Source organism: Lutra lutra, chromosome 5 (assembly GCF_902655055.1).
Source record: "Lutra lutra chromosome 5, mLutLut1.2, whole genome shotgun sequence".
NCBI classification, from domain to species: domain Eukaryota; kingdom Metazoa; phylum Chordata; class Mammalia; order Carnivora; family Mustelidae; genus Lutra; species Lutra lutra.
Window position 1 is genome coordinate 132127255 of NC_062282.1, and position 22884 is coordinate 132150138.

Consider the following 22884-nt stretch of genomic DNA (forward strand, 5'->3'; position numbering starts at 1 on the left):
AAAAGTCTCTTATCAGATAAGTATTTGCAAATATTTTCTCCCATTCTCTGCTTTTTTCACTTTCTTAACAATGACCTTTGAAGTACAGAAGTTTTAAATTTTGATTAAATGGAATTTATGTATTTTAATTTTATTGCTTTTGCTTATGGTGTTTTATCTAAGAAACCATTTCCTGAGCCATGGTCACAGAGATTTACTATTGTGTTTTCTTCTGAGAGTTTTAAGGTTTCAATTATAGTTTAGTTATAGATATAGTTAATTTTTTGAGTATGGCCTAAGGAAAGCATCTTGCTTCATTCTTTTGCATGTGGAAACCCAGTTGTCCCAGCACCATCAGTTGAAAGACTTTTACCCTTATAGAAAGTCATAAATAGGAGGATTCACATCTGGACCCTCTCTTCTACTCCATTGATCTCTATGTCTGTCTATGTGCCAGTACCACATTGTCTTGATAATTGTAGCTATTCATTTTGAAATCAAGAAGTCTGAGTCTTCCAGCTTTGTTCTTCTTTTTCAAGAATTTTTTTAAGATTAGCTTCTCAATTTCTGTAAAAAAAAAAAAAAATCCATATGTTAATATGGATTAACTTCAGTCTGTAGATCAAATTAGAGAAAATTGCTTTCTTAACAATATTAAGTCTTTTGGACCCATTAACATCAATCTTTCTGTTTATTGAGCTCCTCCTTAATTTCTTTCAACAACACTTTGTAGTTTTAAGAGTACAGGTTTTTAATTTATTTTATAAAATTTATGCCTAAATATTTTAGTCTTTTTGATGTGGTTGTATCTAGAATTGTTTTTTAATTTCATTTTCAGGTTGATCATTGCTAGTGTATAGAAATACAATTGATTTTTGTATATTGATCTTGTACTCTGTAATCTAAGCTCATTTATTAAGGCTAATACTTCTTTTTTATTGCATTCCTTAGGATTTTATATATACAATCTCATGTCCTCTGCAAATATAGTTTCACTTCTTTCTTTTTCAATTCCCATGGAGATTTTTTCACTTGTCTCATTGTATTGACTAGAACCTCCTTTACAATGTTCAGTAGAAGTAGAGAGAGTGGACATCCTCATCTTGTTTCTGACTTTGGGGTGAAAGCATTCAGTTGTAGTGATTTTTTTTTAACCCTAAAAAGAATAGGCCACCACTTTGCTTTGAAGACAAATTTCCTTTTGATTTAAGATCTTTTTCCCTTCTGTTTACATACACAGATATGTGCTGATTAGAAGGCTCACAGTGCAGTGTGGAGGATAAGACAGTGCCTTACAAAAATGGGGTTTGGGAGTGACCTGAAGAATTCACATGAAGCTGTGCTAAAATTGCAAGACTGGGAATTACGGTTACTGGAAACAGTGAAGAAATTTATGGCCCTGAGAATAAAAAGTGATAAAGAATATGCATCTACTTTACAGAACCTTTGTAATCAAGTTGATAAAGAAAGCACTGTTCAAATGAATTATGTCAGCAATGTATCCAAGGTAAGGAGAATAATTTCATTATTTATTGTGTATAGCATCATAATTGTGCTTAGGACAAGTAGATAATACCGTTGAAGGAGCGTACCCAAATTAGCATTCTAAAGCAGTGCTTCTAAAATCTTGCTGATTATCAGAATCTCATGGGGGAAAGTTTCAAAAATTATACATTTTTGTGCCCTACCTCCTGTCTAAGTTAGTAGGTCTGAAATTTTTGAATTTTGAAATTAAAAAAATTAATGTCTAGATTATTGTAATGACTTTGGTTTGAGAGCCATTTTTACTAATTTTGTTTATTACCCTATTTCCTTGAGTCTCTTGAGACCTGCTAAATACTTTTGACACAAACTTTCATCATAACCCATCTTCTCTGAATTCTGTGACTCATTAGTGTACTGAATCACATGGAATATTTTAACAAATAATGTTCTTTGCTATCATTCATTTTACTAAAATAATAATATACTGATGAGTTAATCACACAAAAAATTCTTTGAATAAACTATGTTTTTTTAACTGTAAGCTTAAAAAAATAAAAAATTTAAAATTAAGTGCCATAAAAATAATTGTTAATTGCTCTTTGATGGCATTAAACATGAAATATTACATACCTTAATAGTTCTTGGATTTCTGCTCTATTTGTTCCCATTGTCTTACTTAAATATCACATTTCATTGTACTTATTCAAAGTTAAGGGAACTCTTCCTTGTTTTACTATGGAAAGTCAAAAAAATTAGTGTGTTTCTTTTACAAACATGTCTTATAAATGATTTGAGTAAATTGTAGAGGAATCTGTTTCCTATGGAACGTGTGTGTGGTGTGTATGATCAGGTAAGGATCTGTGATTTCATTGAGAACTCCTTAATGTTAATATCTTTAACTTCCTTTCCTAGGCCACTCACATTATCCAATAAGAAATTCTTTAGTCTCTAGTCTGAAGATGGGGGTTCACTAGACATAGCAAATAAAAATATAGGACATCAGTTAAATTTTGCATGCAATATTTGGTACACCATACCCGAAGAATTATTTATTGTTTTTCTGAAATTCAGATTTATCTTGTTCTGTGTTTGGTTTGACTACACTGTTATGTTACAAGACCTGATAGGGAAAGTAGGTTGAGTGTACTAAGAGTTATACTTTAGTTAATCCTTCTGTTTTTGGTAAGCAGCCTGATGTCTCTTAGTCCAAAGTCCCAGTTTCTTCTGAACCGGGGGAAGAACAGTTGTGTTTATGTGGGCTGAGCAATAGAAATGAGAGTTCTGTCTGCTCCTTATATAGACTTCGAATCAATTCTTCTGTTTCAGTAATGTCTCCTCTTCTTTCATATGGTTTTCTCCAGTTTCTGAGGTTTACAGGAGTGATAGGTCTGACCCTGTAAATTGGCCTTTTCTTTTTTTTTAAATTGAGAAATAATTGACATACATGTATCACTGTATATAAGTTTAAGGTATGCAGTGTGATGGTTTGTAAGGACCTATTCAGCCAGAGCCGCCCCACCCTGGCTGAACTGCCATTTTGTTGTAAAATTTAATTGACTTTGCCCCTCCACCCCAAGGGGAACTTATTTAAAAGCAAGTCCAGGAAACCAGTCCCAGGTAACAAAGTCCAAATACAAGGGTGGGTCAGGCCTTGTGGAGGTATTCAATCAGTGGGGGCGCATACTGTCTCCTAGCTACCAAGGAGTATGGGCCCCGCCCTTTGGGCACCTTTTGGGTGCCAATTCTGAACTAGGTGATAGGCTGGTTCAAATGTCTACTAGGGTAAATTGTAATTCAGTTGGTCCCCTAACATCACTGTGGAGTTTCCTGTGTGTGTTATAATCTCATTGGCCACCTGTGTGGGGCCAGGCCCAACCACATGGCCTTGCTCTATAAAAGTTAGTCTGGAAAACAGGGAGGGGTCGTCCTCTCTGTAGGGGTGGCCCCGACCGATCTGTTTGACGGTCGGTCTGATTCCTGATGCTTGGTGCGAAATAAAGCTTTTCTTGACCTTCGCTTTGTATCAGTCTTGCTCCTTTAATCACAGACCCATTATTGGGGTGCCCAATTTTTGGGGGACCCAACAGTTTGATTCACACATATTATGAAATGATTACTATAATAGGTATAGTTATCATCCATCATCTCATGTAGATACAATAAAAAGAAAAGAAAAAAATCCTTTTTGTGATGAGAACTCTTAGGATTTCCCTCTTAACTTTTATGTGTATCATACAGTGATGTTAATTATAGCCATCATGTTGTACGTTACACATCTGGTACTTACTGATCTTTTAAGTAGAAATTTGTACCTTTTGATTACCATCTTCCCCTACATGGCCTTTTTTTCTTGACTTACCCTTTGCAGAACATTTATTGTGGAGGCCGAGAAAAACTAAGGCCATCCCACCTCAGGTTTAGCTTTAGCATAAGTACAGCCATCTCAGACCCCTGTGTCCAAGGGCTGAACTTTCCCCTACTTTACTTTAGTTTCAGGAAGCCCCACCCTACTTTAGTTTTAAAGACCCCCACCCTACTTTAGTTCTAAGGATCCCCACCCTACTCTAGGAAGCCTCACCCTACTTTAGGAAGCCTCACCCTACTTTAGTTGCAGAGACCCCCCCACCCTGCTTTAGTAACAGGAACCCATAAATACCCCTGCCTTAACTAAGCTCAGGGTCCAAGTCCCTACTCCACTGCATCGAGTATACTTGGGCCCAAGCAAAAGCATGTCACCTTAGGGTCCAAGTCCCTACTCCGCTGTGTTGGGTATATTTGGGCCCAAGCTTAAGCTTGTCGAATAAACCCTTGTGTGATTGCATCGGTGTTGGCTCCTTGGTGGTCTCTCGGACGCGAAAACTTGGGCACAACATTAGGTTTCAACAGTTCTTGAGATGCTAATAAGTTACCATTTACCTACTTCTAATTGTCTTAAGTTTTGTTGACATGTCTTATCTGTGGTTGTCCCCTTTTCTATTTTCTTTGTTATTGTGAATTTATACTTTAAGTAACTACATTATATTTTAGTGGTATTTTGGAAAGAAGTGGAGAAATAGCCAGGTGTTCTATTTACCATGTTTAATTGGAATTACACTCTTTAGAAAAGTAAGATAATGAAAGTAACAAGAAATAGGACTAGTAGGTATAGAATATTGAAGATTTATGAGGTCGGGTCAGTGGAGGAATCATCAGTGTAGACACTGAAGTGTCAAGTATTTTGGTGAAGGATAGGTGGAGACAAATGCTAAAATAATTAAGGAAGTCAGGAGAGTTTTTGATTGCAAAGAGGGCTAGGGAAAGTGATAAAGTTTGGGAGGGATAGTTTAAGGGGGCAGGATTGCCTTTCAAAGAGGAAGTGTTGAGAGGTGAGTGAACAATGGTTGGAAACCCAAAGAAAAACAAGGAATGTGTCAGCCTTTCCTCTTAACGCTGAAAAGTCGTCATTTATTCTACTTAAAAAAAGTTCAGTATATCAGTTTTTTTCTTTAGGGTGTTGTGTTTTTGGTGTTGCATCTAAAAAAAAAAAAAACCCCACAGTTGCCTGACCTAAATTTGCAGAGTTTCTATGTTTGCATCTGGAAGTTTTATAGTTCCGCTTTACATGTAGGCTTATGATCCATTTTTAGTTAATTTTTGTATAACGGGCAAGGTATGATTAAAGTTTGTTTTTGCAAACAGATACCCACTTGTTCTAGCAGCATTTGTTGAAAAGATTAAACTTTCTTCTTTGCCTCTTTGTCGAAAATCAATTGACTATAATTTGTAAGCCTATCTCTACATACTTTATAATGTCCTTGTGTTTTTGTCTACCCTGACACCGATAACTTTTTATTTTTATTGTTTTATAGTAAGCACAAAGTCAGTAGTGTAATTTTTCTGTTCTTTTTTTTTTTCTTCTTTCAAAACACTTTTGGCTATTTTAGTTCCTTTGCACTTCCATATGAATTTTATATATTCATTTATTTTAAAAATATTTTATTTATTCATGAGAGAGAGAGCAGCAGAGGGAGAAGGCAGAGGGAGAGAGAGAGAGGAGAGGCAGAGGGAGAAGCAGATTCCCCGAGGATCAAGGAACCCAATTTGTGACTTGATCCCAGGACCCTGGGATCATGACCTGAGCAGAAGGCAGAAACTTAACTGACTGAGCCATCCAGGCGCCCTCATGTGAATTTTAGAATTAGCTTGTTAATTCCTGTTTTAAAAAGGCTACTGGATTGTGATTGGAATGCACTGACTATATAGATAAATTTGGGGAAAATGTATATCTTAACAGTATTGGGTCTTCCAGTCTGTAAATATGGTATGTATTTTCTTTAATTTTTCTGAATAGTCTTACAGGTTTTCAGTATACAGTTCTTTCAGATTTATGTACATTATATATATTTTTTATACTCTTCTGAATAGTATTTTTTTAAAAGGTTTTATTTATTTGACAGAGAGAGATCACAAGTAGGCAGAGAGGCAGGGAGAGAGAGAGGGGGAAGCAGGCTTCCTGCTGAGCAGAAAGCCCGATGCCAGGCTTGATCCCAGGACCCTGAGATCATGACCTGAGCCAAAGGCAGAGGCTTAACCCACTGAGCCACCCAGGCGCCCCTAAATAGTATTTTTTAAAAATTTTAGTTTCTCACTATTCATTTTTATTATGTATACTAATCTCGTAAAATAAACTTTGTGAAACTCGCTTATTTATAGCTTTTTTTTGGATTCCCTTGGATTTTCTACATGGGTGATTTTGTCTTCTGCGAACAAAGACAATTAATTCCTTTTTCTTTTCCATTTGGATGTCTTTTATTTGCTTTTCTTTCATTTTTGTACTGGTTAGAACCTCTAGCACAAACCCTGGATGGACATACAGACAATAGATATCCATGTCTTGTTGCTAATCTTAGGGGAAACACATTTAGTCTTTCACCATTAAGTATGCTGTTAGCTGTAAGTTTTTTGTAGATATCTTTTATAAGCTTGTGGAAGCTTCTATTCTTATTTAGCTGAGAGTTTTTTTCATTTACTGATGTTGGCTTTTGCCAAGTGGTTTATCTTTTTCTGCTTAGATAATTATATTGTTTTTTTCTTTTCAGTTTGATAATATATTGAAATATGTTCATTGATTTTTAGATATTTCAAATGTTAAAACAATCTTATATTCCTGGATTAAACCCCACCTAGTTTTATATATTGCCCATTAAAAAAAAATATTTGGATTCAGTTTGCTAAAAAATTTTTTTAAAAAAATTCTTGTCTTAGTTTTACTGAGGTATATTGGTCTGCAGTTGTCTTTTCTTGTAATGTTGTACCAAAACCCTGTTTTGGTATCAGGGTGATGCTGGCCTCATAGGACAAGTTGGGAAGTATTTTCTCTTTAGTTTTCTGGCAATATTTGTGTGGAATTCGTTTTGTTTCTTACTTAGATGTTTGATAGAATTCACCAATGAAATCATCAGGGGCTAAAGTTTACTTCGAGAGAAGATTTTTAATTATACATTTAATGTGTAATATAGTGGGCTGTTCAGGTAGTCTTTTTCTTTCTGAGTGAACTTTGGTATGTTGTGATTTTCAAGGAATTTGTTCACTTTTGTTTACGATATCAAATTTTTTGTTGTTTATTATTTTGCATTATTGTCCTTTGAATACATTTTTCATTCCTGATACTGGCGGTTTTTGTCATCTGTCTTTTTTTCCTCATCAGACACACTAGAGGTTTATCAACTTTACTGATATTATCTGAGAATTACCCTTCGATTTCATTGACTTTCTATTTTCTGTCGCATTGATTTCTCCTATGAAGTCTATTAATTTTTCCCCCTTAATTGGGGTTTTATTTCCCCTTATTTGCCCTGATTTAATAAGTAGAAACAGATTATTGATTTAAGATCTATCTTCTTTTGTAATATAAGCTTATAGTTTTCTTTTTTTTTTTTTTTAAGATTTTATTTATTTATTTGACAGAGAGAAATCACAAGTAGGCAGAGAGGCAGGCAGAGAGAGAGGAGGAAGCAGGCTCCCCGCTGAGCAGAAAGCCCGATGTGGGGCTCGAACCCAGGACCTGGGATCATGACCTGAGCCGAAGGCAGCGGCTTAACCCACTGAGCCACCCAGGCGTCCCCGAAGCTTATAGTTTTCTTAATTTTCTCTGAGTACAGTTTTAGCTGAATCCTAGAACTTTTTATATGCTATATATTTTCATTTTCTTTCAGCTCAGGATATGTTTTAACTTTTTTTTTTTAATTTCTTTTTGACCCATGTATTCTTTCAAAGTCTCATTCTTAATTTCCAAATATTTGGGGCATTTTTTTCCCCAGAGACATTTCTGCTGTTGATTTTGAACTTAGTTCCATTGTTTTACAAGAGCCTATTTTGTACTCTTAAATTTATGAATACTTGTTTCATGGCCCAAAATATGGTTTGTAACTGTTTCATGTACACTTGATATCCTGTCGTTGTTGGGTGAAGTGTTCTATAAGTGACAGGTCAAGATGGTTGATAGTGGTGTTCAAGTCTTTTATTTCTTTACTCATTTTTGTCTACCTATTCTCTCAATTATTGAAAGATGAGTATTGAAATCTCATTATAATTGTGAATTTGTCTATTTCTCTTTGCAGTTTCATTAGTTTTTACTTCATGTATTGTGAATTTCTGCTATTAGGTACATAAATGCTTAGAATTGTTATGGGTTTTTTTTGACAAATTAATTAACTTGTGTATTAGGTGACTGATTTTTGAAGACTTTAAAATTCTAATGAATTGACTCATTTTTCATTTACGACATTACCTTCTTTATCCCTCATACAATTATTTACAATGAAATCAACTCTGATATTAGTAGGACCACTTCAGTTTTCTTTTGGTTAATGTTAGCATATTATGTGTTTTTCATCCTATTCGGTTGTTATATTTAAAGTGGGTTTCTTGTAGGTAGTGTGTGGTTGGGTCTTGCTTTGTTTCCTAATATGACATCACTGCCATTTAATTGGTGTGTTTAGACTGTTTCCATTTAATATGATTTTTTATATGGTCAGGTTTTAATCTATCAGTTTGCTGTTTTCTCTTTGTTCAGTCTGCTTTTTCTGTGTTCTTATTTTCCTTTTTTCTCTTATTTTGGATTGAGGTTTTTTTATGATTCTGTTTTTACCTACATTGCTGGGTTATCACCTATAATTGTTTATTGTGTTATTTTAGTGGTTGCTTTAGGGTTCATAGGATACATCTTTAACTTACTATACAATTATATTTTAGTCATATATAGAACCTCATCTGTGATAATATACTCGTAATGGTATACTTTCATTTCACCTGCCTATACCTTATGCTATTATTGTTATGCTTTTTAATTCTACTTGTGTTATAAATCCCACAATATATTATTATTATATTGCTGTGAATTGTTGATTATCTTTTGAATAATTTAAATAATAATAACATAAGTCTTTATATTTACCCATTGAGCTACAACTCACAGTACTCTTCATTTCTTTGTAGATCCAGTATTCTATCTGGTATTATTTTTTTTTTTCTGCTTGGACTTCCCTTAACATTTCTTATATTAGAAGTCTACTGGTAATTTATTTTTTCTGGTTTTGTAAATGTGAAAATGTCTTTAGGTTGTGTTTGTTTCTGAAAAATATTTTTGCTATATACAAATTTCTAGTTGGTGCTTTTTTCTTTTAATATTTCAAAGATGTTTTATTGTTATCTACATTGTTTCTGATAAAATAATTGTGCCTAATGTTTTTTTCTCTGGCTTGCTTAAGATTTTTTTCTTTATCACTGATTTAAAACAATCTGTTTTATGCCTCTGTATAATTTTCTTTAATATTTCTTGTGCTGGGGGTTTGTTGACCTTCTTTTATCTGTGGACATATAGATATTCTCATCAACTTTAAAAAAATATCAGCCATTATTTTTTCAAAAAATATTTTAGTCCTTCCTGTTTTCTCTCCTTTGGGGACTCCAATTATATGCATATTGACTGAAGTTAAACTACATTTTACTGATGCTCTATTTTTCTGTCTTCTCTGTGTTTCATTGTGGTCACTTTCTATTGTTGTGTCTTCCATTTCATTAATTGTATTTTATGTAATGTCTAATCTAATCTGTCATTAATTTTATTTAGTCTGTTTTTCATGTCAGACTTCTTTGCTTCTGGTACCCTTTCATAACCCTATCAATGAATTTAATTCTCACTCTCTCCCTGACCTCTCTTTTTCCAGCAATGTCACTTCATCCCTCCTTCCTCTTCTTCCTTTGGCAATACTACTTACTCTCTTGCCACAATTTAAGTTTAAATATGTCTTTGTGGGGCACCTGGGTGGTTCACTTGGTTAAGCAACTGACTCTTGGTTTCGGCTCAGGTCATGATCTCAGGGGTTGTGAGATCCACCCTGTATTAGGTTCTCCACTCAACAGGGAGTCTACTTGAAGATTCTCACCCTTTCCCCCTACTCACGGGTGTGTGTGTACTTTCTCTCTTTCTCATAAATAAATAAATCTTTTACAAATATGCCTGTTTGTTCTTATTCCTTTATCTTCTCATACCTGTCCAAACCCAACTCTTCCTTCTGCCCCACACCTGTGCTTTAGGGTAGAGAATTGGAGAGAAGGAATGAGAAACAGAGTAGCTGAGCCATTTCTGTGTTGAAAATGAAAAGTCATAAATAAATGAATTATTTTTAATAGTTCAATTTGAATCTTTTTTTGTATCTTCCATGTGTCTACTTAATATTCTTTCCTTGAATGTCTTAAAATGTAGTTAAAGTAACTGTTTTATTCTTCTTGGCTTTTATAATCTTTCTTACTTCTAGGTCAATTTTGATTGGCTGATTTTTTTCTCCTCATTTTTCTCCTGCATCTTTATGCTTGGTAATCTCTGATTTGATGCCAGGCATTGTGGATTTTACTTTTTTAAGTTCTGAATATTTTCATAGTTTAAAAAATATTCTTGAGCTTAGTTTTGGGATTGGTGACAGTTAGTTACTTGGAGATAGTTTGATCTTTTTGGCTTTTACTTTTAACTGACTGAGCCACCCAGGCGCCCCTGGCTCTTACTTTTACATTTGTTAAGTACTTGTAGTCTAGGGTGAGTTTATCTCCTCTACTGAGGCAGCATCATTCTCAGTACTTAAACGATACTCCTGATATGAGGTTTTACATTGTGGTTATTGGGACCCCGCACAGTTCCATGGTCTTGTGTGAGCTGTAGACTGTGTTCCCTTATAATTACTGTGAGTGGGTTATTCCCTTGGTATAGGGTAATTTCATCACACCCTTGGGCTGATCAGTACTTAGCTAAACAATCAAGGGGAATCTTTGCAGATCTTCTGAGTTTTAGTGCTGCTCTCTCCTCTGAACTACTCTGTTCTTGTCCCTTCTCCAGGACAAGATTGTCCCTGGAGAGGGGACAATGTGACTATCTTATTGCTCTGTGCCTTGAACTCAGTCTCTTTAACTTGCAGGTATTACTGAATTTTGTGCCGCTCTTCCTCTTCGGATTTTTTTCTCTATTCAGTGAGCTGAGATAACCTTAGGGCTCAGTTTGTTGATCTGTAGTCTCTCTCAGGGTTTACTGTCCTTCATTGCCTGATGTCCAGTGGCTTGTATGCTGTTGTTTCATATATTTTTTGTTCACTTTTTGGTAGTTTTATGCAGCTGGATAAAGAAATGCCTATTTCACTATCTTGAGTGGAATCAGAAGTCTTGTAGCTAGTGGCTTTTATCTCTTTATTTAAAAAAATTAAAACGTACACCTGAGTTTCAAGAGTAAAACAAAGATATCCCTGTACCCTCTACTCTATTCATTGTTAACATTTTGTTTTATATACTCTATAGTTTGCTTTCTCTCTCAATATAATTATATATTATTTTTTTTTTCCTGAACAATTTGTGAGTTAGTGGAAGACATCATGTCCTTTCATTCTTAAATATTTATTTAAGTATTTTTTAAGAACATACTTGCAGTATAATCAAATTTGGGAAATTTAGCATTATTACCATGCTATTATCAAAAATATGTTCCATACTCCACTTTTGTCATTTGTCCCAATAATGAGCTTTTTTGGCATTTTTTCTTTTTTGCCCTGATTCAAGATCTAATCCAGATTCATTCATTTCGTTTAGTTGTTTTGTCTCTTAGGTTCCATTAATCTAGAACATGAGTGTAAGAAATCATACTTTGTGCTTTGGTAACTTCTTTCTTTCTTCTTCTTCTTCCTTTTTATTTTTTAACTGAAAGTTATTTTGAAGTATGTACATTCTGTCTTTAATCCTGAGGGCATGGTTTTTGTATGCTTTTATTTTTCCTTTTTTGTTGTTTGTATTGCTTTTGGTGAAATATTGGGAGATAGAAGCTTTGGTAGCCATCTTTGCTTTCAATTACCTAGACTGTTTCCCTATCATTCTTTGAACACTTCTTTACTTCCTGGCATATTAAGATATCCGAGGCTCATCTTGAATTTTCCTTTCCCAGTTGTGAAATAAACCCTTTCTCCTAGGAATCCTGGTTCCTTCTAGTAGAGAGAATATTTAGATATTCAACCAAGTTACTGTGTATGAAATTTTGTGTGTCACGGTATTTTGTAATCACAAATAATGATGCAAGAAATAACTTTGTTACAGATGTATTTTTGTATATTATGAATATCCTCAGGGTAAATTCCTGGAAATGAGATTTCTAGGTCAAAGTATAAATGTGCATGTCGTTTTGTTATGTATTGCCATTGTAATTATGAATTTATTTTATAGATCTTGTACAGTTTTGTATACCCACTATATCTAAGAATGTCATTTCTACTTAATCTGGGCAACAGAGTACATTGTCAGACTTTTGAAATTTTGTTAGTCTGGTATGTAAAAAATGATTTCTAGTATAGTTTTATACTTCTCTAATTATGAGTGAAAATAAACATCTTTTCATATGTTTAACAGCTATTTTATTTTGAGAAGTTGTAAGGTGAATTTTCTTTGTATTTTTTTATTCATTTAAAATTACACCTGTCAGAAATAAAAGATATTACGATGGTAAAAGAAGAAGTAAAATTGTCTCCATTTGCATATGATACAATCTTATATATAGACATCCCTAAAGACTCCACCAAAAAACTGTTAGGACTAATAAATTCAGTAAAGTTACAGGATACAAAAAACAGTTGTTTTTATATACTAATAATGAACTATCTGAAAAAGAAATAAAAGCAACATCCCAATTTATAATAGCATCAAAAAAATTCTTAGGAATAATTTCACCAAGGAGGTGAAAGATCTATACACTGAAAAGTTATAAGACATTGGTGAAAGAAATTGAAGAAGACACAAATAAATGGAAAGATATTCTGCGGTAATGGATTGGAAGAATTAATATTGTTAAAATGTTCTTATTCCCCAAAGCCATCTATAGAATCAATGCTGTACTATCAAAATTCCAATGGTATTTTCCACACAAATAGAGAAAACAATCCTAAATTTGAATGGAACCATAAAGGCCCTGAGTAGCCAAAGTTATCTTGAATAAGAACCAAGCTGAATGTATCAAATTACTGATTTCAAACTTATTATAAACATTTAACAATCAGAACAGTATGATATAGCATAAAAACAGACATGTAGACCAATAAAACAGAATTGAGAGCTTGGAAATAAGTCCATGCTGTATATAGTCAACTAATATTTGACAAGAGAGCCAAGAGTAATAGTCTCTTTAATAAATAGTGTTGGGAAACGATATTCATATGCAAGAGAATGAAATTGAACCTCTCTCCAAAAGTGCAGGCAGCAAAAGCAAAAATAAAAAGATTCTGCACAGCAGGAAACATTCAGCAAAATGAATAGATAATCTTAGGAATGGGAGAAAATATTTGCCAAATATCTATCTGATAAGGAGCTAATATTCAAAATATTGGGAACTCCTACAACTCAATAGCAAACAAAAACAAAAACAGAAACTACAAAAAAAAATGGTGGAGAATCTGAGTACAGTTTTTCAAGGAACACATAACAAATGGCCAACAGACGCATGAAAAAATAATATCACTAATCATCAAAGGAATGCAAGTCAAAACCACAATGAGATGTTACCTCATAACTGTAAGAATGGCTGTTATCAAAGAGAGAAAAGATAGCAAGTGTTGGCAAAGCTGTGGAAAAGAGAGAGTTCTTGTATACTGTTGCTGAAAATGAACATTGGTACAGCTACTTTGAAAAACAGTATGGAGATTCCTCCAAAAATTAAAAATAGAACTACCATATGATCCAGCAATCCCACTTCTGGATATATATCTGAAGGAAATGAAATCATTATCATGAAGAGATACTTGCACTGTTGTGTTCATTGCAGTATTATTTATAATAGTCAAGATATGAAAATAATCTAAACATCCATCAATGTATGAATGGATAAAGAAAATGTGGTTTATATACAGAGTGGAATATTATTCAGTCACGAAAAGAAGAAAATCCTTCCTTTTGCAACAACAGGGTGGACTTGAGGGCATTATGATAAATAAGTCAACTCATAGAAATAGAGATTGGAATGGTGATTGTCAGAAAATAGGAGGTGGTAGAGGCAGGAGAGAAATGAGATGTTGATCAGCAGGGACAAACTTCCAGCTATAAGATGAATAATCTCTGGAGATGTAATATATAGCATGTGACTATATTTAACAATACAGTATTATATACTTGAAAGTTGTTAAGGGAATAGATCTTAAAAGTGTATCACCACAAGATAAGAAGGACAATCATGTGAGGGGATGGAGGTATTAACTGACTTTACTGTAATAATCACTTTGCAATATATACATGTATCAAATCATTATGTTGTACACTTTAAACTTGCATATGTTTTGTTATTAATATCTCAATAAAGCTGAACAAAAATGAGTAAATATACAATTACATCTGTCAGAATACAGTCAGCTCTCTTCTGAAATAGTGTAGTGATACAGATAATTCTCAGCACAACTTATTGAAGAGAAATATTGGTTTACCTTTTGAACACAAAGTGGACTGAATATTGGCTATATTCCATATACTACATGGGAATTAAAAGTAATGGAAACTGCTTTTTGATGAATCAGCTTTATTATTTAGTAGTCACATAATAAGTATATATTGTAACTAGAAATCTGTATAACTAGATTTTCAACTGTATGTATTTTAAGACAGTAATTCTTAAGTCTGACTGTGGAGTCAATTCTGCTATAAAGCCTGCTTTAAAAACATGAATTTGTTCCAAAGCAATGATATATTGGGGAATAATTTGAACATAATCTGATCTTGTATTTGTTCATGCACAAATCTGGAAGAAGTGCTAGGTGAATGCCAAAGACTACTTAGATGAATTGAGCTGCTCAGGAATGCATAAAACTTACACAGGCACACACTTTCATCATTTATTGGCTACCTCTGTTCATCTGTTGGGTTATGAGCCACACCCATCCTGTGGTCTTGCAACTTTCTGTCCAAATTTAGATAACTCTTTCTACTACTTTACAAAAACTCAGAAGTTGCAACCCGTCTGATACCTACTTTTGATAAAAAAACCTCAGGTCTTTTCGAGATAAAGTGCCATGTCTTTTTTAGTACTTATGTTTTCTTAACCACTTCATCTATGTAAAACCCTGCAAAGATTTTCTTAGTTTCTGTCTTTTTAAAAAAATGTGTCCCTGATAAATTTTTTGACTGTTGTAATCTAACACTTTTTTTTTTAAATAAGCTCTGTGATTTTCAGTGTGATTTTGCATAACACAGTGATTATTAAGGACACAAATGTTTTGTACATTAGAGCTTTAAAATACTGATGCCAGCACCCCATTCAGAAACCTATTGGGTCAAACCTATTTTTAAAAAAAAAATAAAAAATATTCAAGCAGGAAAGAAAGCAAGTAGTTGGAAGATACAGTCTGTACAGAGAAAACCTATTTTTTTTAAAAAGATTTTATTTATTTATTTGGCAGAGAGAGATCACAAGTAGGCAGAGAGGCAGGCAGAGAGAGGGGGGGAAGCAGGGAACCCGATGTGGGGCTTGATCCCAGGACCCTGAGATCATGACCCGAAGGCAGAGGCTTAACCCACTGAGCCACCCAGGCGCCCCAGAGAAAACCTATTTATAACAACTATTATTTAGGTATTTTTCAGGTTTGAGTCGTTTTGTTGATTATTTTCAGTGCTTTACTGTAATTATAGCTGCAGTAGTTGTGTGTTCTTTGACTCATTGTCCAGGATAAATACTTTTTGGTATAATGAACTCAGAACTTTAAATTACTACCTGTTTATGGAATACTGATTTACCTCACCACACATCTGCTAGTTCAGAGGTGGAAGCATGATTTGCTTTTCTAAAAGATATAATTTTTTTCCCTGTATATAGTTTTCATTTTCCAGAATTTGAGTGTAGTGTTTACTTTTTTTTTTTGTAGTGTTTACTAATATTGGGTATTCATCCAATAACTTGTACTATTTACCTCTATTGGTTTCCTAAGAGTGAAATAGGCATTTTAGGATTCATGTTTAATTATTTTGGAAATCTGTGATGCTCTGTAGTGTATGCAGTGCAGTGTATGGTCTCTTTTTTTAGGGGGTGGAATGATAGGGGAGCATAAAAGTTCTATAAATGAAATCATTATTCCTTTTTCACTGTGAAATAAGAGATGCATTTATTTCTAGGAATTACTTTTGTTCATAAAACAACAACATAAAATCACATTTAGGGATGTGGAAAATCTTTTGAAAAATACATTTCAGGTAGAAACAGTATTTTATAATGTAATATTTTTTTAATTAACATATAATGTATTATTAGCCCCAGGGGTACAGGTCTTTGAATCACCAGGTTTACACACTTCACAGCACTCACCATAGCACATACCCTCTCCAATGTCCATAACCCCACCACCTTCTCCCTACCCCCTTCCCTCCCAGCAACCCTCAGTTTGTTTGTGAGATTAAGAGTCTCTTATGGTTTGTCTCCCGCCTGATCCCATCTTGTTTCATTTATTCTTTTCCTACCCCTCAAACCCCCCACATTGCATCTCCTCATATCAGGGAGATCATATGACAGTTGTCTTTCTCCGATTGACTTATTTCGCTCAGTATAATACCCTCTAGTTCCATCCATATTGTCGCAAATGGCAAGATTTCATTTCTTTTGATGGCTGCATAGTACTCCATTGTATATAGATACCACATCTTTATCCATTCATCTGTTGATGGACATCTAGGTTCTTTCCATAGTTTGGCTGTTGTGGACTTATAATGCAATATTAATATTCAGTTTACAACTCAGGATTCTGAAAGATGTTCTAAACTTAAAAGTCTCAAATCAGTGGGGGCGCTTGGGTGGCTCAGTGGGTTAAGCCTCTGCCTTCGGCCCAGGTCATGATCTCGGGGTCCTGAGATCGAGCCCCACATCAGGCTCTCTGCTTGGCAGGGAGCCTGCTTCTCCCTCTCTCTCTGCCTGCCTCTCTGCCTACTTGTGATCTCTTCTGTCAAATAAATAAATAAAATCTTTAAAAAAACAAAAAGTCTCAAATCAGTAATTTTGTTTCCTTGGGGATAGGGAAATGTGTATGATATGTATTTTTCTCTTAAATTGGTCCTCTTTCTTTCTTTCTTTCACCAGCATATAGTGGTACTATTTCTAATTATGCAGTGTGGCGCTGGTTTTGATTAGAAAGAAGAAGATGCTGATTTATTTCTTAATTGTTCTGCTTAGGGAAGTTTGAAGTCTAGGTCATTATTCTAGTTAGAAACCGAAATATAGTGCGAGGCTACTTTTATTTTTACTTTCATATCAAGAATGACTCACTAATCCTGGCCTAGAAGGACTTACTCACTTTAGATATTACTCATGCTGCAAAATAGGTAGCCTAAAGGAGTAGATAGATTTTCCACAAGGAAAATCTTATCTATCTATCTATTTATTTATTTTTAAAGATTTTATTTATTTATTTGACAGAGAGATCACAAGGAGGCAGAGAGGCAGACAGCCGAGAGTGGGGGAGCAGGCTCCCTGCTGAATGGAGAGCCCGATGTAGGGCTCGATCCCAGGACCCTGAGACCATGACCTGAGCCAAAGGCAGAGGCTTAACTCACTGAGCCACCCAGGCACCCAGGAAAATCTAATTTAATGATAAAGTACTAAATAGGGATTAGTTAAAGATTACTGTATAATTTGTAACCAGTTTATAAAGTACTCTCATTAGTTTAGCTTAATAGTTATTCTTGAGATGCATGTATTTTGGGTGTATAGGAAAAGATGAAAATAATGTTTTGATGCAGGTGTCTTTAGGATCCCATACTTCTGTATCCTCCAGCATCATAGGTAGCACAGTAAGAGGCTTATGTGACCTTGGCAGATTATTTAATTTCTCCCTCACCATTTATAAAATGAAGATATTGCCTCAGAGTGTTGATAAGAGGGGTATGTGAAAGAAAGCCTGTGAACGTAGAGGAAGCAGATATTAAAGAGAAGGAGCAGAGGGTCATCTAGACAAGCAGGGTTAGACTCAATAGGGGTGACAGTGGGGAGAAACAATGGAGACCATCAACTCCTCCTCTTGGTTCTGTGTTACACAGTATGTGAGAGAAGAACACATCATTTATTGGACAGAGCTTTAGAAAAAGAGAGGGTCCTAAGTATATAGGCTGGTTTATAACTTCTGGGAGCAAATGCTGAGTTTCCACTTTTTTCCCCAGAGGTTTATGTGGGAATTGGGGGTTAAAAAAATTCAATTGAGCAGTAACTGGAAGGATTGGTTGGATTTGGGGTGAAAAGGGAAGTCTGCTTTTAAAGAAATGTTAAGCTGAAAGAGGCAATCAAGGAGATTTGGGGAATATAGGAAGTAGAGAATAATGAAACAACTGCCTTAGAACATGGATGGAAGTGAGAATGGGATGCAATATGGTGGAGAACAAACAGGCTTATCACACTGAAGCTGGAGGGGAGTAGGTTAACATCTCCAGAAGCCTTAGGGTAATTTATTATTTTCTTTAAAACACCCAAATCAGTCAGCCCATCATTAACAAAAATCTGCTAGAACTGGGTCAACAAAGTAATCTTCTGTGGACATGATTTATAAAACTCAAGTTGCTTATGAGGATGACAGTATAGAGGGAAGTAGCTAAGTAGTGAAAAATCGCAGGGTGCGAGAGCTGGAGGAGACTGCAGGGTCTTTAACACAGCAACTAACTTTTGGTAGGAGAAATTGCCAAGGTGATATGATATACTTCAGAAGGGCAAAGGTAACTCTGGCCTGTTCCCTTTCTGGATATTGTTCTTCCTTAGAAGAACAAGAATTGGGGCTTTGTAAGCCCAAGAGCAAAAGCAAATGAGGGACATTGAATCCAGAATAGCTGGAAGAAAAAGTAGCAGGAAAGAAAAGGTAATGTAGTTTCCTTCTGGGTCTGATCTGTGTTTAGATATCTAGATTTACTCTTTGTAATAGCAATAGTAATATTTTGGTATCCATGTGATTTCTGGAAATGGCTATTTTCTGAGACTGGGCGATGAGTGAGCTAATGTGGCTCAGTATATATGGTACCAGTCTTTGCAACCCAACTATTGACTTCAATTAATTGATTATTTTGATTTTATTTTATCTTAAATATATTTATTTAATTTTTTTTGTTACCTAGTATTTTTATTGAGTATTTCTTTTGGTTATTGCATTAGTGTTTGATAATCTAAGAATTTGTACTACTTGAAATAACAAGGGCTTAAAAGTTTCAACCCTTCCATTTTAGAAAGACCAATTAAATAGAGAGGCCTAAATTCCCCCAACATTGAAGGACTTAATGCCGATGATCCATTCCCTCCGTGAGTCATCAAATTACTTCAGTTCTTTGGTTCTTTAAAAACTCCCACCAGATGAAAATATACCTGCAGTTCTATATACCACAACATATACTGTGCAGGGAAGGAGACTAGTGTATTCCTGCTTGATTTATGGGGGAAGAAATTATAAATGTTGTAAGAAAAAATAAGATATCCAGGAACTCATCAAATGAATTATAAAATTGACAGGGTTTGTATATTTAATCATCTTATTTTGTGAAAATTATTACACTATCATTATGAAGTATTTGAGTGTTCCAAAGCTATTTGCTTCAAATATAGTACTGATAGTGTAGTTTTCTTTTCATGCTTCTTGTGCTTGGATTCACTGAGCTTCTTGAATCTGTGGGTTTTTTGGTTTTTGTTGAGTTTTGAAAGTTTTCAGGCATTATTTCTTCAAATACTTTTCCTATCCCTCCTCTGTCTCCTTGGTGTTTTCTAATCACACATATATTAGGTGTCCAAAAGGTGTTCTACAGCTCAGTGATGTTCCATTTATTTATTTCTACATTCTTTTTTCCTCTTAGTTTCATTTTTGATAGTTTATATATGTTTCGTTGAGTTTTGTTAGGGAGCGCAGTTAAGTTACATGGAAAGAGCCTGATCCTTTGGATCTTGATTATAAGATTTGGTAGGTAGAGTCAGAGCAGCGTTAACTCTGGGGCTAATGATTCCCCACTAACAGGGCTCTACCTAGTGCCCCATGAATTATGAGTTTTTCTGGGATGGCTGGTGGAAACAGACACTATTCCTAATCATATACAAACAGCAGGAACTGTTGTTCCCTGTTATCTTTTCAGCCATTTTTTTCCCCTCCAGTTCATGTAGCTTCTTCATGGGCACTCTGCTGAATATCAGAGTAAGGGTCACTGCGAATCTCCAGGCTTCTCACTGTGTCTCCATCCTCCTCTAGACTGTGCCATGAACTCTAGCTGCCTGTTCTCAGACTCTCAGCTCTGCCTTCTCGGCTCAGGGATTCTGCTCACATCCCCTTTGGTTTTTCCTCCTTGTGCTGCAGCCTCTCAAGTCAATAAGTCAGGGCAATTGTAGGACTCAGCTTGTTTGTTTTCTTTCTTTCAGTGATCATGTCATGTCCTTCAATGCCTGATATCCAGTATCTTGGAAACTGTTATTTCTTATTTTTTGTCCATCTTTTTTCTCCTTCAGGTAGAAGCATAAATTTGTTTCCTGTTACACCATCTTGACTGATTTTATTTTAAAATATTTTCCTAATGGCATTTTATTTTTTCTTCTGGTAAGGTATAATTAGCATTTATGAAATCAGACTATTTATTTAGAATTCAAGATAATTCAGATCAGGTGAGGCTTTGCATTATTATTAAAAGAAAAGAAAGAAACATACAGTGTGAGGCCCAGAGTTTTTACTTCGGCCTTTTAATTTACCACCTGTAATGGCTGTGTCACTCCCCTGCTTAAAATTCTCTAATTGGACATTGTAATTAGCATAAAGTCCAACTTTTCACTCTGACATTTAAGTTTATGCTTGTTCTGAACTTACACTCCGATTTTCTCTTTGCACGTCCCTTAGGAAAGACTTCCAGGTAGAAAACAGGCAATTTCAGGTCTTTAGCTTCTCTTTGGGATTCCAGTTCTGTGCTGCCTGTGGTGCTGTTACCTGATCAGTTTCTTATATTATACTCAGTTTTCTAGTTGTTTTAGTGGGAAGATGAACTTGATTCCGGTTACTATGTCAAGGCTGGAAGAAGTGTCTTACTTTAATTATTCTTTTCTCTCCTCTTTCTAACATTCTTCCTATCACAAAGGAATCATGGACAATGTTTTCTGGTTTCCTTCAGCTCATTGCTGGGTATCTGCTAATATGCATGGTTAATTTGTAAATTATAAATACATAGAAATACATTATTGAAACATAATACTAATACATACAAGTACTAATAACTGGAAGGATCTGTACTTCGAATTTCATACCTGTCTACTTCTGTGGATGCCCCAATGGAATAAAGTTCTTTCTGTGGAAACAGTAACATTTAATTTAAAAAATTAACTTAGACTCGGGGCGCCTGGGTGGCTCAGGTCATGATCTCAGGTCATGATCTCAGGGTCCTGGGATCGAGCCCCATGTCGGGCTCTCTGCTCAGCAGGGAGCCTGCTTCCCTTCCTCTCTCTGCCTGCCTCTCTGCCTACTTGTGATCTCTGTCTGTCAAACGAATAAATAAAATCTTAAAAAATCTTAAAAAAAAATCTTAAAAAAAATTAACTTAGACTTTATTTCCCCAAAGTAAGTTAAACTATCAAGTTTTTACTTTCTTTATGGAAAAGCTGCTAGTATTTTCTATTATTTTTAACTGGCTATTGTTTTATATTTTCTCACACTATCAAGTAATGATTAACAAAGTAACTCATCTTGTGCTATATTATTTTACTTTTTTTTTAAAGTTTTTAATTTGAATAATCTCTGTACCCCACATGGGGCTTGAACCAAGCACGACCCTGAAATCCAAGAGTCACTTGCTCCTCTGAGCCAGCCAGGAAGGAGCCCCTATATTATTTTACTTTAGATATTATTTTGGCTTCTAGTGTGATGAATGTTTCCTGTTATGCATGAGAGCTGCGATTTAATTTCATGGAAGCATCTGTACTAAATTTGGAGTGATACATTCAAGGCTGGTGTTGCATATTTTAGTAGGCTCTATATTTGGAAGTGCTATTGTAGTGTTAGGTCACAGTGTATGTATTTTGAACAGCTTGTGGATGGAATTTGAAATGAAACATGAATCTTTTTGGTTTTGATTAGTTCTAATATTTCAATTTTTACAAGGCAATTCAGGTTTGAAGACAAAAATATCATCTGTTATCTTTTCTACATTTTGCAAATAGCTTCCTTTATTTTTATTCTCTGTATATTTTTTATGAATACACCCACGAGATGTTTGTTCATCTTATAGAAATAGCATTGTACTCTATAAACTATTTTGCAAAGTTTGACTTTTTAGCCTCTTTATATAACTTGGGCTTTCACATTTCACATGAAGTTATCTTAATTTTTAATGGCTGCATTTCATTATAATTCATTTCTTTGATTTCTTATTGATGGACTCTTTTTGCTATTAAAACTGTGATAAATGTCCTTGAAAATATAATCCATATATCTGTGCAAATCTTTTGTGTGGTATAAATTCCAAGAAGTAGATTTTCTGGGTATGAAGTTTTGCCCACTTAATATTTCAGTAATTTACTTTCCACTCCATTAACAATGTGTTAGTGAACCTGTTTCCCAAACTCTTAGCTATAGAATATACTGTTTTATTTAATTTTGTCAACCTGATACATGAAAAATAATAATTCCAAATGGCTTCATTTGTGTTTTTTTAATTAAAATGGGTAAACATTTCTCTTTAAAATATTTTTTACTCATATTCTCTCTTTTAGAGGCATTTTGGAAACAGTATTAATAACATTGTTGACATTAAGTGGCCTTGTTTGTCTTTGACTTTTATGGGAATACTTCTACATATGACTATTAGGTATGCATTTTTGAAATGTCCCGAAATTGGCTATGAGATATTTTTCTTTAATGGACTTTTGTCCTTTAAATAGGACTTTTGTCCTATTAATAT

General features: G+C 34.6%; 1 protein-coding gene across 8 annotated transcripts in view; it reads left to right on the forward strand.

Moving 5' to 3' along the window:
- Positions 1–22884, forward strand: part of FER (FER tyrosine kinase) — a 465352-nt gene that overhangs the window by 44453 nt on the left and 398015 nt on the right. For all 8 annotated transcript variants that reach the window (XR_007127415.1, XM_047729739.1, XM_047729745.1 and 5 more), the window contains one exon: positions 1220–1486. Coding sequence is in view for 7 of the 8 variants with exons in the window: in XM_047729739.1 (XP_047585695.1) it covers positions 1280–1486 (207 nt within the window). In the remaining variant the exon portion in view is untranslated. The remainder of the gene's footprint in view (positions 1–1219; positions 1487–22884) is intronic.